The sequence below is a fragment of the Physeter macrocephalus genome, unplaced genomic scaffold (assembly GCF_002837175.3).
Source record: "Physeter macrocephalus isolate SW-GA unplaced genomic scaffold, ASM283717v5 random_9, whole genome shotgun sequence".
In the NCBI taxonomy this organism is placed as follows: Eukaryota; Metazoa; Chordata; class Mammalia; order Artiodactyla; family Physeteridae; genus Physeter; species Physeter macrocephalus.
Genome location: NW_021145295.1, coordinates 118123 through 141530, shown reverse-complemented (window position 1 = coordinate 141530; position 23408 = coordinate 118123). Strand labels below are relative to the sequence as shown.

The 23408-nt window shown below is 57.4% G+C and overlaps 2 protein-coding genes across 2 annotated transcripts; both read left to right on the top strand.

Annotated features, from left to right (window-relative positions):
• The first annotated feature begins 426 nt into the window (after positions 1-426).
• PIK3R2 (phosphoinositide-3-kinase regulatory subunit 2) lies at positions 427-12962 on the top strand. The gene is made up of 16 exons (XM_024134401.3): positions 427-552; positions 2428-3175; positions 6001-6093; positions 6431-6472; positions 6581-6712; positions 6803-7013; positions 7513-7598; positions 7750-7858; positions 7948-8046; positions 8196-8376; positions 8478-8603; positions 9652-9794; positions 10026-10202; positions 11006-11077; positions 11251-11421; positions 11749-12962. The coding sequence occupies exons 2-16, from the start codon at positions 2854-2856 to the stop codon at positions 11954-11956; spliced, it is 2172 nt and encodes a 723-aa protein (XP_023990169.1). The 5' UTR covers positions 427-552; positions 2428-2853; the 3' UTR covers positions 11957-12962.
• A 2901-nt stretch (positions 12963-15863) lies between these two features.
• IFI30 (IFI30 lysosomal thiol reductase) lies at positions 15864-19320 on the top strand. Its single transcript, XM_007116907.1, has 7 exons — positions 15864-16031; positions 17049-17231; positions 17320-17394; positions 17641-17733; positions 18556-18708; positions 18889-18942; positions 19027-19320. The coding sequence occupies exons 1-7, from the start codon at positions 15918-15920 to the stop codon at positions 19087-19089; spliced, it is 735 nt and encodes a 244-aa protein (XP_007116969.1). The 5' UTR covers positions 15864-15917; the 3' UTR covers positions 19090-19320.
• The last annotated feature ends 4088 nt before the right edge of the window (positions 19321-23408 follow it).

Genomic DNA, 23408 nt, shown 5'->3' with positions numbered 1-23408 from the left:
ATGCTGGTGGTCGCCTCTAGATCTAAGTTCCCAGGGCCTCATTTGGGACCGAGCACCCTTGGTTCTTTCCAGAAACTCTCCGAAGTCTCGGGGCCCAACCTCTGTTCTGCCGGTCCAGGGGGAGAGCGTTCGGTCATTTCCGGAATCGCTCGGGCATCCCTGAGTCCAGCCGAGCCTAGCCGAGCCCAGCCTCGGAATTATTCATCTGACCCGATTATGTTCGGCTGCTTCCGGAAATGATCGGCTTATCTCGGGGCGCCCCCACCCCCACCCCCGTTACCCTCCAGTCCCGCGGGAGTACGTTCGGCTCTTTCCGGAAGCTTTCGAACGTTCCCAGGCTCCGCCTCGGCCTCATTGCACCCTCCCGGCCCGAATACGCTCGGCCGTTTCCGCCGGGGGTGGGCCCGACCGTTCGGAACCTCGGCGGCGGCGGCGGCGGCGGCGGAGGTGGGGATCCCGCGGCTGCGGCGACGGCGGCCGCGGTGGAGCCACGGGTCTGGCTCGGCTCTGCGTGACGGCGGCCGCGGCAGCAGCGGTGGCGGCCGCGACCAGGTAAGTCCGGGTTGGTCCGCGTGGCAGGCCGGTCTGGGGGTTCGGTCAGATGCGGAGCACCCAGGCAGAGTGTGGGGCCAAGGTGGAAGCCAGAATGCGAGCAGGGCTGCATCGGGCCCCGCGGGAACTGGGGGCCGCAGGGAGCGGGAGGCCTCTGGCTCGACCTGGCTGCGTTGCAGCCTTCCCCGGACAATGGGGGCGGAACGGGGGACCCTAGGCAGAGATAAGGGGTTGGAGCTGCGGCCCTGAATTGAGGGAGGCCCTGCCGGGAGTGGGGCATCGAGCAGTAATGAGGGGCGCCCAGGCATTGTGTGGGGCATAGTGGGGGTGCAAGACGGTAGAGGGTCGACTCCACTTCCGGCCCCTGGACTGGGCTGCGGGGTCCACGCAGGCCCGAGTGCACGTCTGCACACGCGTGAGCGCGCAGGCCCTGAGTCCAGCCGCCAAGACCCCAGCCAGGCCTGGCCTCTCCACCCGCCTCTTGGATTCGGGGAGCGCTGGTTCCCAGGCGCGCACACCGGGGCGTGTGCAAACGTGTGCTCAGCTGGGCGCGGAGGCGGGCGGGCAGGCAAGCGGATTTAGGCGGTTTCCTGGACGTCCCCCTCGCTGGGCCTCAGTTTCCCCACCTGTAGAGTGGGGGTACAGGGACCAGGGAGCGGGTAAGTTGGGGCGTCCTGGAATGTGGAGCTTGTGCTCCCTGCTCGGACACCTCTTGCTGCTCCCGTGGTCGAGGGATCAAGTCTGACCCTCTGCCTGGCACTCGAGGCCCTGCGTGGTCTGCGGCTTTCTTAAAGCCACCCTGAACTCTTGGCAAGCATTTCTTGCTGTCAAGTCTTTGCCTGTACTATTTCCTCTGGCCAGTGCCCCCTCCTCTCCTCTGTGAGGACCCGCCCCTAGGAAAAGCACCGCCTACCACCCCCCAACCTCTCTGGAGGACTGAACCTGCAGGGCTGAGGTTGAGAATGTGTCTGTGCTGGGCTGTGTCTCCCTGAGACTGGGGGCTCCTAAGGGGTGATCATTGCCCCTGCATCCAGCAGCCTCCCTCTTGGCAGTTGCAGTGCCCTCCTTCCCTCCACCCTTTACTGGCTCCATGTCTACCCTGGGGCTAAGGTCCTCTTGGCCTCCCACCAACCCCCTTCTGTTTTGAGTACCTCCTGTGGGCACCAAACTGAGCAATGTCTGGACACCCCCCCCCATTTCCTCCCTTCTGTTTTGAGTACCTCCTGTGGGCACCAAACTGAGCAATGTCTGCACACCCCCCCCCCCATTCCCTCCTCCCCTGCAGAGATCAGAGATCCATTTGTTTGGACTCACCTCTAGGCCTTTGCCTGTGCTGGGGCCTCTGCTTGGACCTCCTTTCCTACCGCCTTTTGCCCCTGATGCCTCCTTCTGTGCTCAGCTGGCCCAGTCTCTCCTCGGGGCTCCCACAGCACCCTGAGCATCACCCATTACACCCTACCCACTCTGGGTATAACTGTCTGTCATGTGGCTGCTGCCTCCTCTCATCTATCCTGGGCCTTGTGAAGTTAGATGGATCTGAGTTTTTGAGTCCTGGCATCCTGGCCCATTGAGTTGTCCAACAAAGACCTCCCTGCTCTGAGCCTCAGATTCCCCATCTCTAACAGGGATGATGAAGAGCTTGTTTACTGAGCATGCAGTATGCCCGGGGCAGATTCTTTGGAGCTCTACCCCCAACAACCCCAAAGGAGGGCTATTATTGTACCCATTTTACATCTGGGGAAACTGAGGGGGCAGGGACTGGCCCCCCGTTACCCAACGAGTCAGGGGATTCTAACCTGGTATTTGGGCCCATCTCTGAGTTGGGGATGGCAGGAGTCCAAACTGGCTGATGCTGCTCTGCCCCTCTCCCCCTAGGTCGGCGTCCCGAGCCGAGCATGGTGACAGCCTGTGCCCTCGGCCCCCTCGCCTGGCGCAGCTGGAAGAGCCGCCAGCCTCGGGAGCCGATGGCTCCCCACGTGAGGGAGTGAGCGGCCCAGCCCAGCCCTACGGATTGAGGGGGGACGCAGCGGCTGAGTGACCTGAGATCACGCTGCTGCTGACCCCCTCCCACCAGTTGACGAATGGTGGACCGAGCAACGAGTGACCCTTGTCAGGGTCGTGGAACAATGGTGGGAAGCAAGGCGTGAGCATCCCCTGTGGTCACCTGTAACTTCTTGGTGGAAATAGAGGTCTGAGTCCCCAAGCCCACCCAGCGGACCCTCCTGGCCCCCACCCCAGGCTGATGGGGCCACTGGGGCCCCGAGCAGCCACCTGACCATCCATACCCCACCCTGCCCAGCCATGGCTGGCGCCGAGGGCTTCCAATACCGTGCATTGTATCCGTTCCGCCGGGAGCGGCCAGAGGACCTGGAGCTGCTGCCAGGCGACGTGCTGGTGGTGAGCAGGGCAGCCCTGCAGGCGCTGGGCGTGGCCGAGGGCAGCGAGCGCTGCCCACAGAGCGTGGGCTGGATGCCTGGCCTCAATGAGCGTACACGGCAGCGCGGCGACTTCCCTGGCACCTATGTTGAGTTCCTAGGGCCTGTGACCCTGGCCCGGCCTGGGCCTCGCCCACGTGGCCCACGCCCACTGCCTGCCAGGCCCCGAGATGGGCCCCCTGAGCCAGGTGAGCAACAGGTAGGGGCCCTGGCAGGGCTGGGGGAAAGGGGGAGTGCCCTCAGACCCTCACTTTCCTCTTCTCTCCCATGAGGCAACGGTGCTTCGTCCAGGAGAGGAGGAATAAGGACATTTGGTGGGTCGGCAAGTGTTGATTACACTGCCGTCAAGGGCTGGATGCAGTTCATGGCACTGGGCACCGAGTGGTAGACACAAGGCCTGGCCCTGCCCTCATGGGGCTTCTGGTTCAAGAAGTGACGAGAACGTGATTAAGTGATGACAGATGCTGTGAGGAAGGAGCCTCTCAGGAGAGATGGGGGTAAAGGGCTCCGGGCAGCAGGTACAGCGAGGACAAAAGCCCTAAGGTGGGAATGTCATGACAGGTTCAGGGCACAAGCCGTCAGGTGGAGCGGAGTGAGAAAAGGGGCAGGGTCCTCACCTCATGGACTTCGTGGGATTGATTTTGAAGACAATAGGGAGTGTCCAGTAAGATTCAGGGGCTCAATTTAGCTTCATCTTGTGGTTTGCAGACAGAATCCCTTGAGGAACCCCCTTTGTTGTAACCCTAATTTTCCGGTTTCCAAAGTGAAGAGAGCCAAAAAGCCCAAAGAAGGTGGGCTACTCAGTCGAGGCCACGCAGCACAATGACGTGTGAGGACCCTACATCCCTCCCCAAAGAGACCCTCGGCCATCCCTACTTCCAAAGAGTGTCCTGGGAGTGGAGAATCAGGGCACTGAACATACGCTGCAATTGCTGCGTGCTGGGCTGTATGCTGGGCAGGGTGTGTGGGTTCCAACCAGGGAAACGGAGGCTCAGCTTGTGGGGAGGAGGCTGATGAGTGCTGAGCGCCCGGCGTGGTCTGCTCCGACCCTCACAGCCGCCCAGTGAGGCCCTGTGTACAGATGTGGAGACCAAGGTGCAAGGGGGTTGAACCACTCTCTCAGGGGCAGTCACCCAGTGAAGGCCAAAGCCCCTGGGAGGCACCGTGGCCCCACCCGATGGCCTGCCTGGTTTTGTGCCCGAGGGACACTGATGCCCAAAGAGGGTCAGGCCAGAGTCCCACAGCGTGGGGTGGAATGGCAGGGTGCTGAGGCAGCATGGTTGCTGGCTTGGGCTTTGCAGCATCTGGCGTCTCCAGGGCCAGGGCCTGCGTCCCGCCTCGGCCTAGAGGAGCAGGAGGCGGCCCCATCCGGGCTCCCAGCCAGAATCTGCCTCTCCCCCTGGTAACAGCCGCCTCCCTCCTGTGCCTGGCCTGGGTCCAGACACCACACACATCCCCACTCCGGGCGGCCACCCAGCCCCACCCTCCAAATCTTCCAGGACTATGTGACATCGGCTAGGACCAGCCCTCTCCAGGCCTCAGTTTCCTCATCTGGAAATGGGGGGTACTAGTCCTTTTGTTCAAGCCCTGACCCTCTGGGATCCTGGGACCACCAGGCAGCAGGCTGCAGCTGCCTGCCTTCCCTCTATTCAACTCCACGCAGGGAGCTGTGTGCCGAACCCTGATGTCACCTGCGCCCCCGTCTGGCTGTGCACCCACGGGGAGGTTGCTCCCTCCCTGAGCCTCAGTTCCTCATCCGTAAAATGGGGATAATGCCTATTCCAATGGACCTCCATGCTTTGCAAACTGGTCACAGGCAAATTTCAAAGTTGAATTTCAGAGCCCCCTTACCAGCTGGGATGTCACCCACCTCCCCTTGTTCGCTCACTTTTTTTTTTGTTTTTTTTTTTTGCATTTTCGACACAGCTGGGCCTTTCTTCAGCTCAAGGCACCACCTGGCCCATCACTCAGGGAGGCCCCGCAGGCCCCGGCTTGCTCCTGCTGTGTGCCAGGGCGTCCCCGCCAAGGGCCAAAGCTGCATCAAATGGTGGCCGTGCAGGCAGAGTGCGCCTGAGCACAAAAGGCTGGGTGGGGCAGAAACATGGGGCTGGGGGTGCGGGGTTGGGACATGGAAGGAGGTCAGCATTTTTAAAAGGGGGGAAATTTTTTTTTTTTAAGCGAAGTGACTTAGAAAACGGAGAAAGGTCCTTGGAATGAGGTGACCTGATCCAGCTGGGGTATTTTCCTTTTACTCTCTTCAACCACTTTGTTGTTCCCACTGAGAAAGGAGAGATGATGCCATCAACCAGCTTCTCAGTTGAGGAATCTGAGGCACAGAGAGGGTGGGTCCTGTGCCTGAGGTTGCACAGCAAGCAATGGCAGAGCCCTAAACCTGCTGTATGAGTGTCTTGTGGCTGCTGTAATGAACTACCACAAACTGGTGGCTTCAAACAACAGGAGTTTATTCTCTCATGGTTCCGGAGACCAGAAGTCCAAAATCAAGGTGTGGGCAGGGCTGTGCTCTGTCCAGAGGCTTTAGGGGAGGATCTTTCCTTGCTTCTTCCAGCTTCTTGGGGCTCCAGGTGTACCTTGGCTTGTGGCCACATCACTCCAATCTCTGCCTCTCTCTTCATATGGCCTTCTCTTATAAAGACACCAGTCATTGGGTTTAGGGATCTCATCTTGAAATCCTTACCTTAATAATATCCGCAAAGACCCTACTTCCAAGTAAGGTCACAGTCACAGGTACCAGAGATTAGGAAGTGGACATACCATTTGGGAGGACACTAGTCAGCCAACTATATCTGGCCTCTGTAGTTGGGTGAATTGATATTTTAACCTAGAAAATCGTTTCCCACTAATTCAGCCCTCCCAGCCCCACCAGCTGGGCCTTCTGTCTTCCCCCACAGAGTGGTGGTCCAGATGCCAGGCACTTGGGCTGAGATGCAGCAGGCAAAGAGAGGGGCCGGGGTCCTTCTAGGGACCCTGCCAACATTCTGTCCCCTCCTGCCAGGCCTCACACTCCCTGACCTACCCGAGCAGTTCTCCCCGCCTGATGTGGCTCCCCCTATCCTGGTGAAACTTGTGGAGGCCATTGAGCGGACAGGTGAGCCTCGGCCTGGCTGCAACCCCTGGATTCTGCTTGCTTACCTCTGGTGATGGGCAACTCATCTCCTTCACAGGGCTCACCCTGTATGGGAAGTGGCTGAGTCTGGATGTTCTGGGCCTCCATGTTGAGTTGGGGAAGGAGTAACTCCCAGGGGAACGTAGACCCCATCATTGCATGTGCCGTGCCCTCTGCCACCGTTTCCCTCCCCTCCCCCTGTTCTTACCTCTGGGAGGTTAGTAGCCGCCCCTGACCCCACACGGGGGTCGAGGCAGCATTTGAGAGCTGGCCTTGCCACGTGGGGTGGCACTGACCTACCCCATCCCTTTCCCCACAGGGCTAGACAGCTACAGGCCTGAGGCACCTGCCGCGCGCACAGGTGAGGGAAAGCTTCAGTGGGAAAGAGTGGGAGAGGAACCTGCCCTGGACGGATGATGTCCCCTCCCTGCACCCACCTTGGATCGATGTATCCCCCTTGCACCCGCAGACTGGTCGCTGAGTGATATGGAGCAGTGGGACGCTGCAGCCCTGACAGATGGCGTGAAGGGCTTCCTGCTGGCGCTGCCCGCACCCCTTGTGACACCCGAGGCCGCGGCTGAGGCACACCGAGCCCTGCGGGGTGAGTCTGGCGGGAATCCCGGACTGGGGAGGGCGCTCGGGCGGGCGGGTGCCGGCCCTGGCTCACCCTCCCCTGGCCGTCTGTCCGCAGAGGCCGCGGGGCCCGTGGGGCCGGCGCTGGAGCCCCCGACGCTGCCGCTGCACAGCGCGCTCACACTGCGCTTCCTGCTCCAGCACCTGGGCCGGGTGGCCCGGCGCGCCCCAGCCCTGGGCCCAGCTGTGCGTGCCCTGAGCGCCGCCTTCGGGCCGCTGCTGCTGCGGGCGCCGTCGCCTTCGCCGCCGCCAGGGGGCGCGCCCGACGGGTGAGAGGCCAGGGCTGGGGAGGCGGGCCTGAGCCGGAGCAAAAAGGGGTGGGGCTTTAGATGGAGGAAGGGCTGGAGACGTAGCCAGGGCGGGGGTCTAGAAGATGAGAAAGGAGTGTGGACGGGGCCCAGCGGGGAAGAGGCCAGAGCTGTCATGATGGGCGAGCTAGGAAAGATAACAAGGGGTGGGGCTTGAGGTCCAGGAAGACTCTAGCAGGGCTTGGGAAAAGGCGATGGGGCCTAGACCGGAGGGCCGGCACTTGGGTGGTGTCTGTACCTTCCTTCACATGCTGACTCCTGTTGTTCGTTATATGAATACTTATTGGGCGCTAACTGCATATACATAAACAGTAGCGGGTCTCCCACAGCAGCCTGCGTCACCTACTCTTCTTCCCCTCGCATGCTTTCACATAGACCCCCTGCCAGACGCGCAAGCACATGCGGGGCCCCGTGCACACCAGGCCCTACCCAGCGCTCACCACACGTCCCTTCCCCCTAGGACTGAGGCCACCCCTGACTTCCCTGCGCTACTGGTGGAGAAGTTGCTTCAGGAACATCTGGAGGAACAGGAGATTGCGCCCCCAGGTGACCTCCACCCCCCTTGCATTAGCTTCTATCGTTGGGGACCAAGAATGCTGACTCGGAGCCCTGCCAGTATCGGCAGGTTTGGTTGCAGTGGGAGCTGGCCACAGTATACATTTGGTGCTCAGTGTGCATTTGTTTTCCTGTCCCCCAGCACTGCCGCCAAAACCCCCCAAGGCAAAGCCAGCCCCCACAGCCCTGGCCAATGGGGGCAACCCGCCCTCCCTGCAAGATGCTGAGTGGTACTGGGGTGACATCTCCAGGTAGGGTTGTGGGGTGGAGCCACATGGTGGGCAAAGCCTGAGGGGTCGGGTCTCCCAATGGGCAGCCCCAGTCCTGGCTATCTCCACAGGGAGGAGGTAAACGAGAAACTGCGGGACACACCTGATGGCACCTTTCTGGTCCGAGATGCATCTAGCAAGATCCAGGGGGAGTACACGCTGACCCTCAGGTGGGGGCCTGTCCCTTCAGGGAGACCAGGGGTGAGCGGTGGGAGGGAGAACACCCGGGTCAGAGGACTGGGGGTTGCACAGCCATTGGGACATTGCTGGGTCTGCAGATGCTGCTGGTTGCTGACACCCTCCTCTCACCCGCCCCTAGGAAAGGTGGGAACAACAAGCTGATCAAGGTCTTCCACCGAGACGGGCACTACGGCTTTTCGGAGCCACTCACCTTCTGCTCTGTTGTGGACCTCATCACCCACTACCGCCACGAGTCGCTGGCTCAGTACAACGCCAAGCTGGACACGCGGCTCCTCTACCCGGTGTCCAAGTACCAGCAGGTGCGGGGCTGGGGTGGGAGCTGGGGGCGGGGTGGGTGGTGCCTGGCCGGCCCTGGGCCTGTTTCCCAGGTAGCTTCCCTGACGGCACCGGGTATCCCCAGGACCAGATCGTCAAGGAGGACAGTGTGGAAGCAGTGGGCGCCCAGCTCAAGGTCTACCACCAGCAGTACCAGGACAAGAGCCGCGAGTATGACCAGCTCTACGAGGAGTACACACGCACCTCCCAGGTACTGCGGGCCAGCGCACCCCGGGAGACCCAGGCACGGAGGGGCAGTGCCAAGGCCACAGGGACAGATGTCCACTTCTAGGTCACAGCAGGCTCTTAAAACCAGGGACCACCCTAAAAACATAGAAATCAATGTTTGTGGTTCTAAAAAAAACAAAAAACCAAAACAGATGAAGGGGCACCAACCAGCCTCCCAGGAGCGGCTGAGCTGTGGGAGATGTCTTGGTTGAGCCTCTGGGCCTCAGTCTCCCCATCTGGAAACTGGAACCATGAGTCTCAATTACTTCTCCATCCCCTTCAATCTGGAAGTTATTCAAAATGATGATGATAACTGCCTGACGAAGAGTTGCCTAAGACAAAGGGTCAGGAGATCATGGAAAAGAGCAGTGTCTTTTAAAAACAGCGAAGTGGGAGGAGGTTTTATTATTCAAGGACTGTGTTACTAAATTTCTTTTGTAAGTTGAGATGCAACTTATTCAGATTGAGCGTCCGGTCTCGAGCAGGGAATTTCTCTGTCTCCCCTGTAGTCCCTGAGCAATTTCTGTCTTGTCCTCTTTCTAGTGATGGGTCACCTGAGGTTCTAAGTGGACAAGATACCTGTCTGGGATCAATTAGGAACATCATGACCGTGGAAATGGCTTAGGCCCTCTGAGCCTCAGTTTCCCCATTAATAGTTCTGACTTTGTAGGAGGCTCTTGGGAGGTTTTATGAGATGATGCATAGAAGGTGCTTGGTGCAGCATCTACTCTGAGAAGGAGCCCCATGAATTGTAGCAACTAGATTTATCATTAATTCTCAGCCGTGCTCACAGACCCAGGTATTTTTTAAGGTGCCTAAAGGAGGATCTAAAGGAAGAGGGGGGTTGGGGAGTGTGGGGTTTGAAGGCTGAATAGGAGTTCATTTGGTGAAGGAGGGGCTAGAGGAACAATACACGTGGTAGAGGGAACAGCTTGAGCAAAGTCTCCATATCAGGTTGGGATCTGCCTTTATCCCTCACGAGGGACTTGCAGGGAGTCCCGGGAGGTGCTCAGATTTACCCCCTCCTCCAGGAACTGCAGATGAAGCGCACAGCCATCGAGGCCTTCAATGAGACTATCAAGATCTTTGAAGAGCAGGGCCAGACACAGGAGAAGTGCAGCAAGGAATATCTGGAGCGCTTCCGGCGTGAGGGCAATGAGAAAGAGATGCAGAGGTGAGTCTGGTTCCTCTGCCCTGCCCTACCACACCTTGATCTGACACAGCGCAAGTGGGGAAAGAAAGGAAACAGAGAGGGCAGCCTGGGTTTCAGGGGAAGAGAGGGTCTGTTGAAATGGGCTTTGAAGGATGAATAGGAGTTTGCCAGAAAGAGCAATCAGGGAAACAGCATGTCTAAAGGCTTAGATACTGGGAGCCATCTGAGGCCTCTGAGCCACTCCTCCCACAGGATCCTGCTGAACTCAGAGCGACTTAAGTCTCGCATTGCTGAGATCCACGAGAGCCGCACAAAGCTGGAACAGGAGCTGCGGGCACAGGCCTCCGACAACCGAGAGATTGACAAGCGCATGAACAGCCTCAAGCCAGACCTCATGCAGCTGCGCAAGATCAGAGACCAGTACCTCGTGTGAGTGCCTGGCTCTGCACTCACCCGTGGATCCCCCCGTTAGTGCAGGGGCACCTGGTGAGGTGACCTCTGCATGCGTCTCACTCTTGCTTTCTCCACCAACTAGCCCTACCTAGTCCCCTAGCCCCCTCGTCTGTCCACCAGCCCCTTCCCTCTCGATCAGGCCCCTCCCAGCCCCCTCAGAAGGGCTCCCTGTGCGGAGGCCTCAGCCTCAGTTGTGGAATGGGAACACTGCTCTCACGAGGCCGGGTCATTGGGAGCTTCCGACAGGGTCCACTCCATGAATGCCAACTGTGCAACCCAGCACACGGCGCCCAGCCTGAGCCCAAGATCCCTCCTCTGCCCACTGACCCACCGAGGACTTCATCAGGGGCTTCCTTCTTCCGCCTGGGTCTTTGAAGCTCATGTACAACCTGTTGTGTACCAAGCACCGTGCACACATTAGCTCACTGGGTCCTTTGTAAAGCTGCCCTGTGCAAAGGCGCACCACCGTGCAGTCCCTGGGACTGAGCCTCTGACAGTGATAAGACCTTGCCGTGATGGCACAATCCAGAGTCTCAAAAAGTGTTAACAGAAACATAATAGGGGGGTTCCCTGGCAGAGCTTGGGGAGTCCACCTGCGTTCAAGTGGTCCTTGGCCAGGCCAAGGCGGCAACCAGGGGTATCACACCCAGAACCTGCACTTGTCAGCCCTTGCCTCCAGCCAGGCTGGCCTGGCCCATGTTGGCTCACCCTGCCTGTGTTGCAGCCTCTGTTTCCCTACCAGCAGAGCAGCAGGAGCCCACCTTTCCTCTTCCCCCCAGGTGGCTCACTCAGAAAGGTGCCCGGCAGAAGAAAATCAATGAATGGTTGGGGATCAAGAACGAGACTGAGGAGTGAGTGACCACTTGGTGGCGGGGGGGAGGGGTTGTCCCAGGGGAGGGGCCATTTTTGGTGGGCTTTGCAGAATGAGTAGCAGTTCACCAGGGAGGGAGAGTTGTCCAGGGGGCAGGGGTACCTTGGAGGCTAACGAGTAAGTGACCAGGGCTCCTCCCTGCCTCCCCCACAGCCAGTACTCACTGATGGAGGATGAAGATGATCTCCCCCACCACGAGGAACGCACGTGGTATGTAGGCAAGATCAACCGCACCCAAGCTGAGGAAATGCTGAGTGGCAAGCGAGATGGCACCTTCCTCATCCGTGAAAGCAGCCAGCGGGGCTGCTATGCCTGTTCTGTGGTGTGAGTGCCTGGCAAGGGAACGGAGAGTGGACTGAAGGTGGGGAGGAGGGATCCGCCCATTCCTTCCGAGAGCTCTCATTGAGTGCCAACTGTATGTTAGGCCTTGGGAAGACAGTCAGGAAGAAGCCCTGGATTCTTGGGGACAGGGGAGGAAGCTGGGACGGTATCAAAGCAGGAGATGGCGGGGTCTGGACCGGGTCGGCAGCCAGCATCCAGGAAATGGGGAAATATAGGTCCCAGGCAGGGTCACCTGACAGGAATGGGGGGGCGGGGCTGGGAGAGCCTGGTGGGGGCCCATCTGACCCACCCCTTCGCCTGCACCCACAGGGTGGACGGCGACACCAAGCACTGCGTCATCTACCGCACAGCCACGGGCTTTGGCTTCGCAGAACCCTACAACTTGTATGGGTCGCTGAAGGAGCTGGTGCTGCACTACCAGCACGCCTCGCTGGTGCAGCACAACGACGCGCTCACCGTCACACTTGCCCATCCTGTGCGCGCCCCAGGCCCCGGGCCCCCACCTGCCACCCGCTGAGCTCTGAGCAGGAGAACTGGCCCAGCTGGGGTGGCAGCTACATCCGCGGTCTCCATCTTTTTGAACCTGTCTCTTCTTTCTTGGGTTTTCTCCATCTCTCTCGTCTTTGTGAATTTCTCCAGGTCTATCTGTTTTTCTCTTCGTCTCTGCAATTCTGTCTCTCTCAGGTTCTCCTCCGTGTCTGCCTGTATCTCCATCTCTCTGCGTCTCTGTCCATCTCCCGCTGTCACACTTCGTCTCTTTCTAGCTCCATCTGTCTATCCTCTCTTTCCCTCTTGGTCTCTGTCCCTCTATGTATCTGTGGTGGGGGTCCTGCCTCCCCCACTCCATCCCCCTTCCCCCATCGGCACTGCCCTCCCTGCAGCTCTGGCCACCCGCACCCCTGTGCCCTGCCCCTGACAGGCCCCCGGGGTTCCCAAAGCCCCACCTTGGCTGCACCTGCCATGTTTACAGAGGCCTCCGGGCTGTGCGGCCCCGACCTGGGTACCCCGATTTTTAAGCCATAGACCTGGGATCAGGGCAGGAAGGAACTTCGCTTGGCCACTTCCAAGAACCTCATCCATGACGTTTGGGGCCAGGCGGGACCTGCCCCACAGACCCCAACTTCCCCTTCAAATCCTGAAGTGAAACCCGGTTAACACCACAATGGGGCTGCTGCCAAGAAGTAACCCCAAAAAAGAAAATAAGTAAAAATAAACTCATGAGCTGACCCCAGGCCTCCCAGGAACTGAGGCCACCAGCACCTCTGGGGCAGCCGACACGCAGCACCCCCGACAGCACCTCTACGCGACGCAGACTCAAGGCTTCTCAATCATGTCGGGCTCTGATTTTATTTTTCCTTGACTGTACGTAAAGCCCTCTTTTCTCTCCTCTTTGGGACGAGAGCCCTGGTTTTCTATGCCGCCCACGGACCCCCACCCCACCCCACCTCCTGCCTGCCTGGCCAGGCTGGCAGGCGGGTTTTGTATGGTACGTTGATACTGATGTGGATATAAAACATTGAACTTGATGGATGTTTCTGTCTTTGGTGACAGGCTTCTTTAGCTCCGGGCTGCCAAATGAGGGCTGACAACCCCTGCCTCCTCCCCACCTCCACCCCCAACCCCAGTTTAATTTTTATTATTTTTTATTTTATTTTATTTATTTTTTGCCTGCGTTGGGTCTTCGTTGCTGCGTGCGGGCTTTCTCTAGTTGTGGCGAGCAGGGGCTGCTCTTCATTGTGGTGCGCGGGCTTCAGTAGTTGTGGCACGTGGGCTTAGTAGTTGTGACTCGCAGGCTCCAGAGCACAGGCTCAGTCATGGCACACGGGCTTAGATGCTCCGCGGCATGTGGGATCTTACCGGACCGGGGCTCAAACCCGTGTCCCCTGCATCGGCAGGCGGATTCTTAACCACTGCGCCACCAGGGAAGTCCCCCAACCCCAGTTTAGATGCTCACGTCCAGAGAAGTTGAGAGACCCGCCAAGGTCACACAGCAGAGGGGCTCAGACCCCAAGCTCTGCCCCACACCCTGGCCTGCTGGGGGAGCCCCAGGCAGACCCTGGCCCAGCTCCTCCCTGGCCCCCAAGTTTGAGTTGGAGTTCCGGCAATCAGCCACCAGCCCTACCCTCCAGAAAGTCACCTCCCTCTGATGTGCAGCTTCATTGCCAGGCAGGCTCAATAGTCACAACCCCTCCCGCGACACCCAGAGGAGTCTTCAGTGCCAGCCTCTCCCTGCTGACCTTCCACTGACCCCCTCTCCACACCTGTCCCTGACGCCGGCTGCCATGTCCCAGGGGACACTGAGCTGGGTCCTCATGCTGTCTTTGACGCAGATTCACGTTCACCATCTTCCCCCTCCCAAAGGTCCCTGTCACTCTACCCTCCCCTCTCACACCCCCAGGGCTGGGAACCTTCTGACCTTTCTTCTCCCCGTACAGCACCTGTCAGGATCCAACATGCCTGGGGCAGCCCCAGGTGGATGAAGGAACCAGGCTGCCTCTGACCCGTCTCTCCACTGGGCTCTCAAGAGGGACAGGACGTGCTTCCCTTGGCCTCAGAGCTCTGGTCCTTCCCAAGCACTGTCCCCGCTGAGTGGTCAGGAGGTGCCCCATAAATAACTCCAGCCCGGACTCTGCCCCCACTGTGGTCTTCACCCACTGCACGGGTGGACGCAGGGTAAAGCTCACCTCAGTCCCGTGAGTCCAGCCTGGGGGCACAAGAGAACAGCCCACAGAGCCTCTAGCTGGTCCCCACACTCAATCAACTGTGTTTTCTCAGAGACGTCACCTCCCCTCTCTGATCCTGTTTCCTCTTACCAAGTAGGGTCAATAGTTTCTACCCCCGCCCCCAGTGGGCACCTCTGAGGGTTCCATGATCAAACGGGTGAGGTTACATTTATGAATTCCTCCAATAGGGCTGGTGTTTAATAACCACCGGAAAAATAGTAGCAATTCTATTTATTGCTATTTCTTCTGTCCTGCCCAGTACAGGACCGAGCACACACTAGTTCCCCAAAGCTGTGTTGCTTAGTCTTGCAGAGGTTTCACAAAGGAAATGGGTTTTGTTAAGGGTTCAGAAGAATGGGGTGGGGGATTCATCCAGCAGTGGAGACTTCAGGGGAACCCCAGCTCCCAAACGTGCTGCTATGAATGTGGCCACGTGGGCCAGGGTTTCCCCAGAACTGAAGCGGGACGTGGGCTGTGGAGCGGAGGACTGGGCTGTTTTCTGGCCCACGGGTGAGCATTTCCTCTGGTGGGATCCGAATCTGTGTCGTGTCAAGGTCTTGAAGTCTGAACGTCTCGGGGTTACTTCCCCCAACACTACCAGCCGCCAAGCCCTTATCTGGGCTATTCTCCCTGCCCACACCACTGTCCTGTCAACACCTCCCCAGGCTCACCTGTGTCACCTCAACACCCAGCCTGGGGCAATTCTCCCTCTGCTCTGAGCCCTCTATGGGAGCTTTATTCCCCAAACCTCACTTCTCCCGTTTTACAGAATGAGTTGAGGCTTCATCACTTGAGATGCCCACACCATCCCAGAGCAAACGTGGGTCTGGCTGACTCCTGTGGGTTTGGGTCCTACGGGGCCAATCCCCCGCCCCCGCTCCATGTACAGAGTACAGACCTCAGGTAATGACCGCTCCAACCCGGGCCTCTTTTCTGACAAGGGTGCTGGCTGAGGACAGGGATGCCCACCTCCTCAAGCCTTTGGATGGTAGAAAGAAGGAACACCAGCTTTTTTCTCTCCCTACCCCCCAGCCAGGGGTGAGGGAGTCAAGAGAAGTGAGCCCCTCCCTGCTCTGGCTTCTGCTTTCTGGCCCAGCTGTGGCCAAGCCTGAGTCAGCCCCACGGTACCATGCTGGTGGATCTGGAGCGTCTGGGCTCTGGAGCCTGAGAGGGGGAGGGGGTGGAGGTTGAGAATGAGGCGGGTCCGGGCCAGGCTAGGGGAAAGTGCCCGGGCTGCTCAGCTGCTGCCCGCTCCCAGGCCAGGGATCACCTCTCATCGGAGCATGGGGTGGGGTGGCGGGGTCCCCGGGCTAGGACCAGGGGCCTGGAGCACCCTGGCGGCCCCCAGAGGGATCCGTGAACCCATAGAGACCCTCCTATCTCTTGGTCTCTCCGTGTCTCTGTCTCTAAGCCCCCCCCCATCCTCCGCTCAAGGTGCTCAAGCCCCAGCCTCACGGGACTGGACGGGGCTGATTACGGGGAAGTGTCGAGGAAGATCGAAGGGCAGCCCGCTGTCCAGGTGACTGGGGGCCCAGCACCTGGCGGACGGTGGGATGCGGGTGGGGTCGGGGTGGAAAGAAAGACCCAGAGAGAGAGAGAGAAAAAAGTCGAGATCCCTGGAGACGTCAGCCCCGGCCCCCGAGAGGCGTGTGCACCGGGAGGCGGGTCCGGCCTGGGGGCTGGGCCACCGCCTGGTTAAAGGCGGCTTCTTCCCCGGGACGCTGCTCCCGCCGTCGCACTTTCGCCGCCACTGTGATGGCCTCGTCGCCTCTCCTGCCGTTGCTGCCTCTCCTGCTGCTGCTGGAGGTCGCCGCTGCGGCGCGGGCGTCCCCGCTGGAAACACTCCCCGAGGGGGCGGCCCCCTGCGAGGTAGAGAAGGCGACGCGGCGGGCGGGCGGGCCGGCGGGGACCAGCGCCCAGGCGAGGTTCCCGCAGCTCCTCCTGCTCCCCAGACTTCGACGGGGACGACCGGGGTCCGGAGGGGACGCTGCCCGGGTCGGTGCCGGCCGCCCCCCACCCCCACCCCCGCTTCAATCCTGACACTTTGGCCATATTTCCCTTTACCTTTCGCTTCCCTAACTGGAGTCTGAGTCGCTCAGCTGTGCCCCCGACCCCATCCCCCCGCAACGCCCCCCGCGCCCCCCCAGGGTGCATTGATCACCTACTGTGTACACCTGTAGCAGGAATCAGAGTCTCCTCTTTCAGGCCAGGGGAAGCCCAGACTAGCTAAGCGGCCTGCGCGTGGCCACCGCATTCATTAGGGCCTCCTTATTGGGTGCATTTCGGCCGGGGAAGAGCTCGCGTGCTCCTGGTGCGGAGTAAGCAGTTGCCCTGGAGGCTGAACGGCTCGCTCACAGACGCGACCGCCCGCCGCCCCTCAGCTGTAGTCGGAAGTCAGCACCTATTAGGCGCCGCCTCTGCAGTAGCCTTGGGAGGGGTTCAGTGGGCCCGTTGAGAGGAAGAATAAATGAGTCAGGGCCAAGGCTCTAGGGATGAAGTGGAAACGAATGAGCCTGCCTTAGTGCTTTGCCTCACGAGAAGGCAGGACTGAGAAGGCAGGATTGACGGCAGAGACCAGAAATGTGCATGCCTTGAATTCTTACTGCGTGGCGTCCCCCTGGGTGAGGAGTTTCACCTCACCTGGAGGAAGAAAGCACGACTTGTGCATTCATTGACTGCCTACTGTTTGCCAATCTTCGTCACATCCATTCTGCAGACGGACTGATATTTAGGACTACTTAGGAATGCCGTAAAGCCTCAGAGTCAGGATGCCACCCGGCAAGGTCTGGAAGGCGTGTGACATGGAGCACCTACTGTTTGCAGCTCCCTTCCTGCAAGAGAACCAAGCAGAGCTGCATTTGAATCACATCCCTTCCTTCCATGCAGGCCGGTGAGCTGTGCCTGCAGGCGCCCCTCCGGAAGTTTGACCCTCCGCCCATCAACGTGAGCCTCTACTATGAGTCCCTGTGCCCCGGCTGCCGGTACTTCCTGATCCGAGAGCTCTTCCCCACGTGGCTGATGGTCTGGGAGATCCTCAATGTCACGCTGGTGCCCTACGGAAACGCTCAGGTGCGTGGGTACAGGTGAAACTGAGGCCCCTGGCCAGGGGAAGGGGGTCTGGAAGCGGGCAGCCAGGACTCACCCCACTGCTTTTCAGGAACAGAACATCAGCGGCAGGTGGGAGTTCACGTGCCAGCACGGCGAACAGGAGTGCAAGCTTAACAAGGTGGAGGTGAGCAGCACCCAGAGTTCCCGAGTGGGGGGCACGAGGCTGGGGAGACTGCCCACGAGAAGGAAAATGAAATCAAGACTCAGAAGGGATGGACTGCAACCAGCTCCGTCCCTTGCCTGCGTGCCTCCATTTAATCACGTCTTCATTCTCCGCTTTATTAGTGGACACTCGTGGTGATTCCCGGAGTGGTCTTGGGGTGCTCTGGGCCACCCTCACATCCTTGCCTGCCCGCCCCCCCACCCCCAGGCCTGCCTGTTGGACCAGCTGGAGAGAAGCGTGGCCTTCCTGACCATTGTCTGCCTAGAGGAAATGGATGACATGGAGAAAAATCTGAAGCCGGTGAGCAATGCCCCTCACTCAGCCTGGGTTGGAGGGCTCTGGCCTTCCTGCATCCAGACAGACCCAGGTTCAAGTGCTGGCCACGACTACCACTCTCCGTGCAGCCCCAGGAAAACAGCCTCCCCTCTCAAAGCCTCGATCTCTGAATCGAGAGAATGAAGATCTTCTGAGGATGTGGGTAGATCAGGGAGGGCTTCCTGGACAAGATGCCTCCGAGCTGGGCTCGGACGAACAGGAATGTGCAGGGACACAGATGGTGATCCTTCTCTGGGGTAAGGAGATGACAGGACAGGCCCACTTAACTCCCTGGGGGGTTATGAAAAAGAACCCCCAAAGGAGTGACTCATCTGCCCTGATTGTTTATTCATTCATCAAACATTTGGGCCACCCAAGAGACCTGAGCCACCCTGAGACACCTCCAGGCCCTGCAGAGTCATAGTATGGAGTGCAAAGGATGAGGGAACACTCAGGAGACTCAGGGGAAGGGGAAGGGGAAGGAAAAGTGCTCCTGGCAGTGGGAAGAGCAAGTACGGATGCTCTCAGGAAAATAAAACACTATAGGGGTCGGGCTGCGGGTCTGGTCTTATGGGATACAGGGGCAGCCTGAGCCCGCCTTGGGGGCCTCCACTCAGGCATGTATTAAGCACCCGTTGTTTATGGGCATTGCTGCGACCCTGTGAACCCAACTGTCTCCTGTTGCTAGTGAGGAAACAAAAGCTTGGCTTGGGTTGGGGGGTGGTGCTAGTGGGAGGACTGTTGGGGAAATAACAGGGAGGAAGCTGAGACAACACCCCAGCCAGCCAGCTCCCCCTCTGCCCTCAGTGCCTGCAGATCTATGCTCCAAAGGTGTCCCCTGACTCCATCATGGAGTGTGCCACAGGGGACCGTGGCATGCAGCTCTTGCACGTCAATGCCCAGCTCACGGACGCTCTGCAGCCACCCCACAAATTTGTGCCCTGGGTCGTCGTCAATGGGGTAAGAACTCTTGCAGCCCTCAGGTCATCCCCCAGGCAGGGACCGGGTTGATGGATGTGACCACTGGGCTGGGAGGCAGGAGGCAGGGGCCAGACTTGGGGCCATTTGCAGCCCCTTCTGGGCCAAGCACGAGTTGGTTGGGGCAGGTGGGACTTATGACCTCCTGTCTTGCTTGTGCAGAAACCCATGAAAGAGGAGGACCAGCTCTTACGCCTCGTCTGCAAGTTGTACCAGGTAAGCTAGACAGGGAACAGAGGGATTCAGCTGGTGGGGGCAGTGTCTCCTTTCAGGACCCCAACTCGTGGCCATCTCCTCCAGGGCAAGAAGCCGGATGTCTGCCAACTCACAGCCAGTTCCCACAAGGAAGTCTGCTTCAAGTGATGGCCGGTGCCCTGGGAGGGAACTGATGCAGGAAGAACAAGATCCCACCTGCCCTCATTTTTTGATCCCTGACTCAGCAGCCACTACTTATCATCCAGATAACTTCTACACATTCCACGAAGCCAAGACTCAAAATTCTGCCCTGAGATCAAGAATCTTGCCCCACTGAGAACGGTGCTACACTGAAACTAGTTCAATAAACCTTTCTGGATGTTGTGATTCATTTGATAAGTCAGCAAATCCCCTTTTCCTGGATCTGCACAATGCTGGAACCCCTGAGAAGCCCCCTGTCCAGGGGATGCAGAGCCAGACAGACATCCCTAGTCCCATGGGGGCAGGAACGGGCTAGAGGGGGAGGCACCAGCACTAGAGAACCCAGAGGAGGAGTGAACGTTCTGCATAGGGAGGAGGGACATTGGGACTGGGGTTTCGAAGGGTGACTAGGAGTTCATTAGGCAGAAAATGTATTTAGTAATTCAGTAAACATCCCTAGCTACCCCTTTTTTTTGCCTCACATTGGCTGTTATGGGTTAAGCCAGAGAATGGTAACTGGAGCCAGGCAAGGCCAGAGGATGGGGCAGGGACCTTGTCTGGGGAGTTTGAAAAAATATGTTCACTGGGGGGAAATCATGGTGTTTCACGGAAGGGGAACCAGTGTAAAGAGGCCCAGACAGCAGCAAAATCAGGAGTTAGAATGGCAGGCTGAGGGACTTCCCTGGTGGCGCAGTGGGAATCTGCCTGCCAATGCAGGGGACAAAGGTTCGATCCCTGGTCTGGGAAGATCCCACATGCCACGGAGCAACTAAGCCCGTGCGCCACAACTACTGAACCTGAGCCCTAGAGGCCGTTAGCCACAACTACTGAAGACCACATGCCTAGAGCCCGTACTTCGTAACAACAGAAGCCACCGCAATAAGAAGCCCATGCACCGCAACGAAGAGTAGCCCCTGCTCACCACAACTAGAGAAAGCCCACGCGCAGCAATGAACATCCAATGCAGCCAAAGGAAAAAAAAAAAGAATGCCAGGCTGAGGCACCTAAAAACGACAGGGCATGTTGTAGGATAATTTTCAAAGAAAGGAAAAATCGTGATTCTCATACTGATGCAAAACGAATACATGTTAAAGATTTTGTTTAATTCATGATTAATTAGGGAAACGGGTCAGATGTTCAAAGAACAGACAGGTTTATAGGTCAGGAATATTGAAATGACTGTGCAGAACCGACTTTTTCACAGGGGCAGGGGATGGGAGAGCTCTTCCTTTTTCTTCCCACCCAGCTTTATGTTTTTCTAATTTTAATACAGTTGACCCTTGAACAACATGGGTTTGAACTGCATGGGTCCACTTCTACACGGATTTTTTTCACTAAATATGTTCTATAGTCCTACATGATCCATGGTTGGTGTGTGTGGTGAGAATGCTCAAGATCTATTTGCTTAGTAACTTTCAAGTGTACAATACAGTGCTGTTAACTATAGTAACCATGCTGTACCTTAGATCCTCAGGACTTACTATCTTACGGTGAAAGTTGTACCCTTTGACCAACATCTCCCCATTCCTTCCCTCCCCACCAGCCCCTGAAAACCAACGTTCTTCTGTTTCTGTGAGCTTGGCTATTTTATTTATTTATTTATTTATTTATCTTTAAAAATGGATTTTTTTGGGTGGGGGTAGGAGTTTATTAATTAATTTATTTATTTTGTGTTGGGTCTTCGTTTCTGTGCAAGGGCTTTCTCTAGTTGTGGCAAGTGGGGGCCACCCTTCATCGCGGTGCGCGGGCCTCTCACTACCGCAGCCTCTCTTGTTGCAGAGCACAGGCTCCACACGCGCAGGCTCAGTAGTTGTGGCTCAGGGGACTAGTTGCTCCGCGGCATGTGGGATCCTCCCACGCCAGGGCTCGAACCCGTGTCCCCTGCATTAGCAGGCAGATTCTCAACCACTGCGCCACCAGGGAAGCCCTATTTTTAAAATAAATTTATTTTATTTATTTATTTTTGGCTGCATTGGGTCTTCATTGCTGCACATGGTCTTTCTCTAGTTGCGGCGAGCAGGGGCTACTCTTCGCCGCGGTGCACGGGCTTCTCATTGCGGTGGCTTCTCTTGTTGCGGAGCACGGGCTCTAGGCGCGCGAGCTTCAGTAGTTGTGGCACACGGCCTCAGCTGCTCCGCGGCATGTGGGATGTTCCTGGACCACGCCTCGAACCGGTGTCGCCTGCACTGACCGGCAGATTCTTAACCACTACGCCACCAGGGAAGCCCGAGCTTGGCTCTTTTAGATTCCACATATAAGCTAAATCATAATTTGTCTTTCTCTGTCTGTCTAATTTCACTTAGCATAACGCCTCCCAGGTTCATCCATGGTGCCACAAGTAGCAGGATTTCCTTCTTTTTTTTTTTAAACGACTGAATAATATTCGAGCTGTGCCTTTTATTAAAAATAACCTCAGGGCTTCCCTGGTGGCACAGTGGTTAAGAAGCCACCTGCCAATGCAGGGGACACGGGTTGGAGCCCTGGTCCGGGAAGATCCCACATGCCGCGGAGCAACTAAGCCCATGCGCCACAACTACTGAGCCTGCGCTCTAGAGCTTGCGAGCCACAACTACTGAGCCCTCAGGCCACAACTACTGAAGCCCACATGCCCTGGAGCCCGTGATCCTCAACAAGAGAAGCCACCACAATGAGAAGACGGCGTACCACAGCGAAGAGTAGCCCCCGCTCTCCACAACGAGAGAAACCCCACGCGCAGCAACGAAGACCCAACTGAGCCAAAAAAATAATTAAAAAAAAAAATAAATAATAATAATATAATAATAATAATAAATAAAAATAAATTAAAAAATAAAATCTCAAAGAAAGTCCTTCCTTGACAGGTCTCATGGGATTTGACCTGATTATTTTACACAGGTGCAGCAGGAGTTCAGTTTGCTTTACTGGAAGTTTCTGTAAGGAATCTCAGGGTGGACTTCTAAAAGCCTCTATCATTTGTTAACTGGAGATGACAACTCGAGCTTCACCTACAGTTTCATCTGTGCCTTTTGGTGAATTTCTCTCTTCTTTGATGTCCCCAAAGTATGGCAAGGATCTTGGTTGGCCAGGCTGGACCTGTAGGGCTGACCCTCAAGCCAGCGACAAGCCAGTCTTCCTGTGAGGGTTTTGTAAGCACTGGCTCCCAAAAGTCCAACTTAGTTTCTTGAAACTGGCTGTTGAAATTGTATCTGGAAACAGTCTGTCTTCCAGGAGGTGGAGCTTAATTCCACCCCCTCACTCTAGCCCCGAGAGTGGACTGGATTTTTGAACTCAATTTCAAAGAGTAGGGAAAGGGAGAAATGGTAACCTGACAGCGGAGTAGAAACACCGGGCAGGCGTCCCTTAATCACGTGAGCCAGGTGAGCCTCACGTGATCCTGGTTAACATCATGTGATCCGGGTTAGCGTCACCGGGGCAAATCATGTGATATCACACGCACCGTCTGACGCAAGGAGGACACTACCTCTGTGGGATTCCCCCCAAACACCCAGAACCCCAGTCTAACCACAAGAAAACAGCACCCGAACCAAGATGGAGGGACATTCTACAAAATGTCCCACCGGTCCTCTTCAAAAGTGTCAAGGTCATGAAAAACAAGAAAAAACCCAGAAAGAATAACAGACCAGAGGAGCCTAAGGAGAGGAGATGACTAAACGCAATGTGGTGGGATCGTGGCCAAGTTCACATTTGAACGAATAACTGGAATTAGGATTGGTAATGCTGTCCTGTGGTTCCCTAACAGCAGCCAATGCACCTTCAGGAATCTGCCAGATAGAATTGTATCACAGGGACTTCCCTGGTGGTCCAGTGCTTAAGAATCTGCCTTCCAATTCTGGGGATGGGAGTTCGAGCCCTGGTCGGGGAACTAAGATCTCACATGCTGCAGGGCAACTAAGCCCACGCACCACAACTACTGAGCCCACGCTCTCTGGCGCCCACACACCACAACGAAAGATCCCACGAGCTGCAACTAAGACCCAAACGCAGCCAAAAATAAAATAAATAAATACTAAAAAAAATTTTTTTTAAAGAAATGCATCACAGAGCTAAAAAATACAACCAACTAGTGAATGTAACAAAAAAGAAGCAGAGTGGCATGGACATATATACACTACCAAATGTAAAATAGATAGCTAGGGGCTTCCCTGGTGGCACAGTGGTTGAGGGTCCGCCTGCCGATGCAGCGGACGCGGGTTCGTGCCCCGGTCCGGGAAGATCCCACATGCCGCGGAGCAGCTGGGCCCATGAGCCATGGCCGCTGAGCCTGCGTGTCCGGAGCCTGTGCGTCC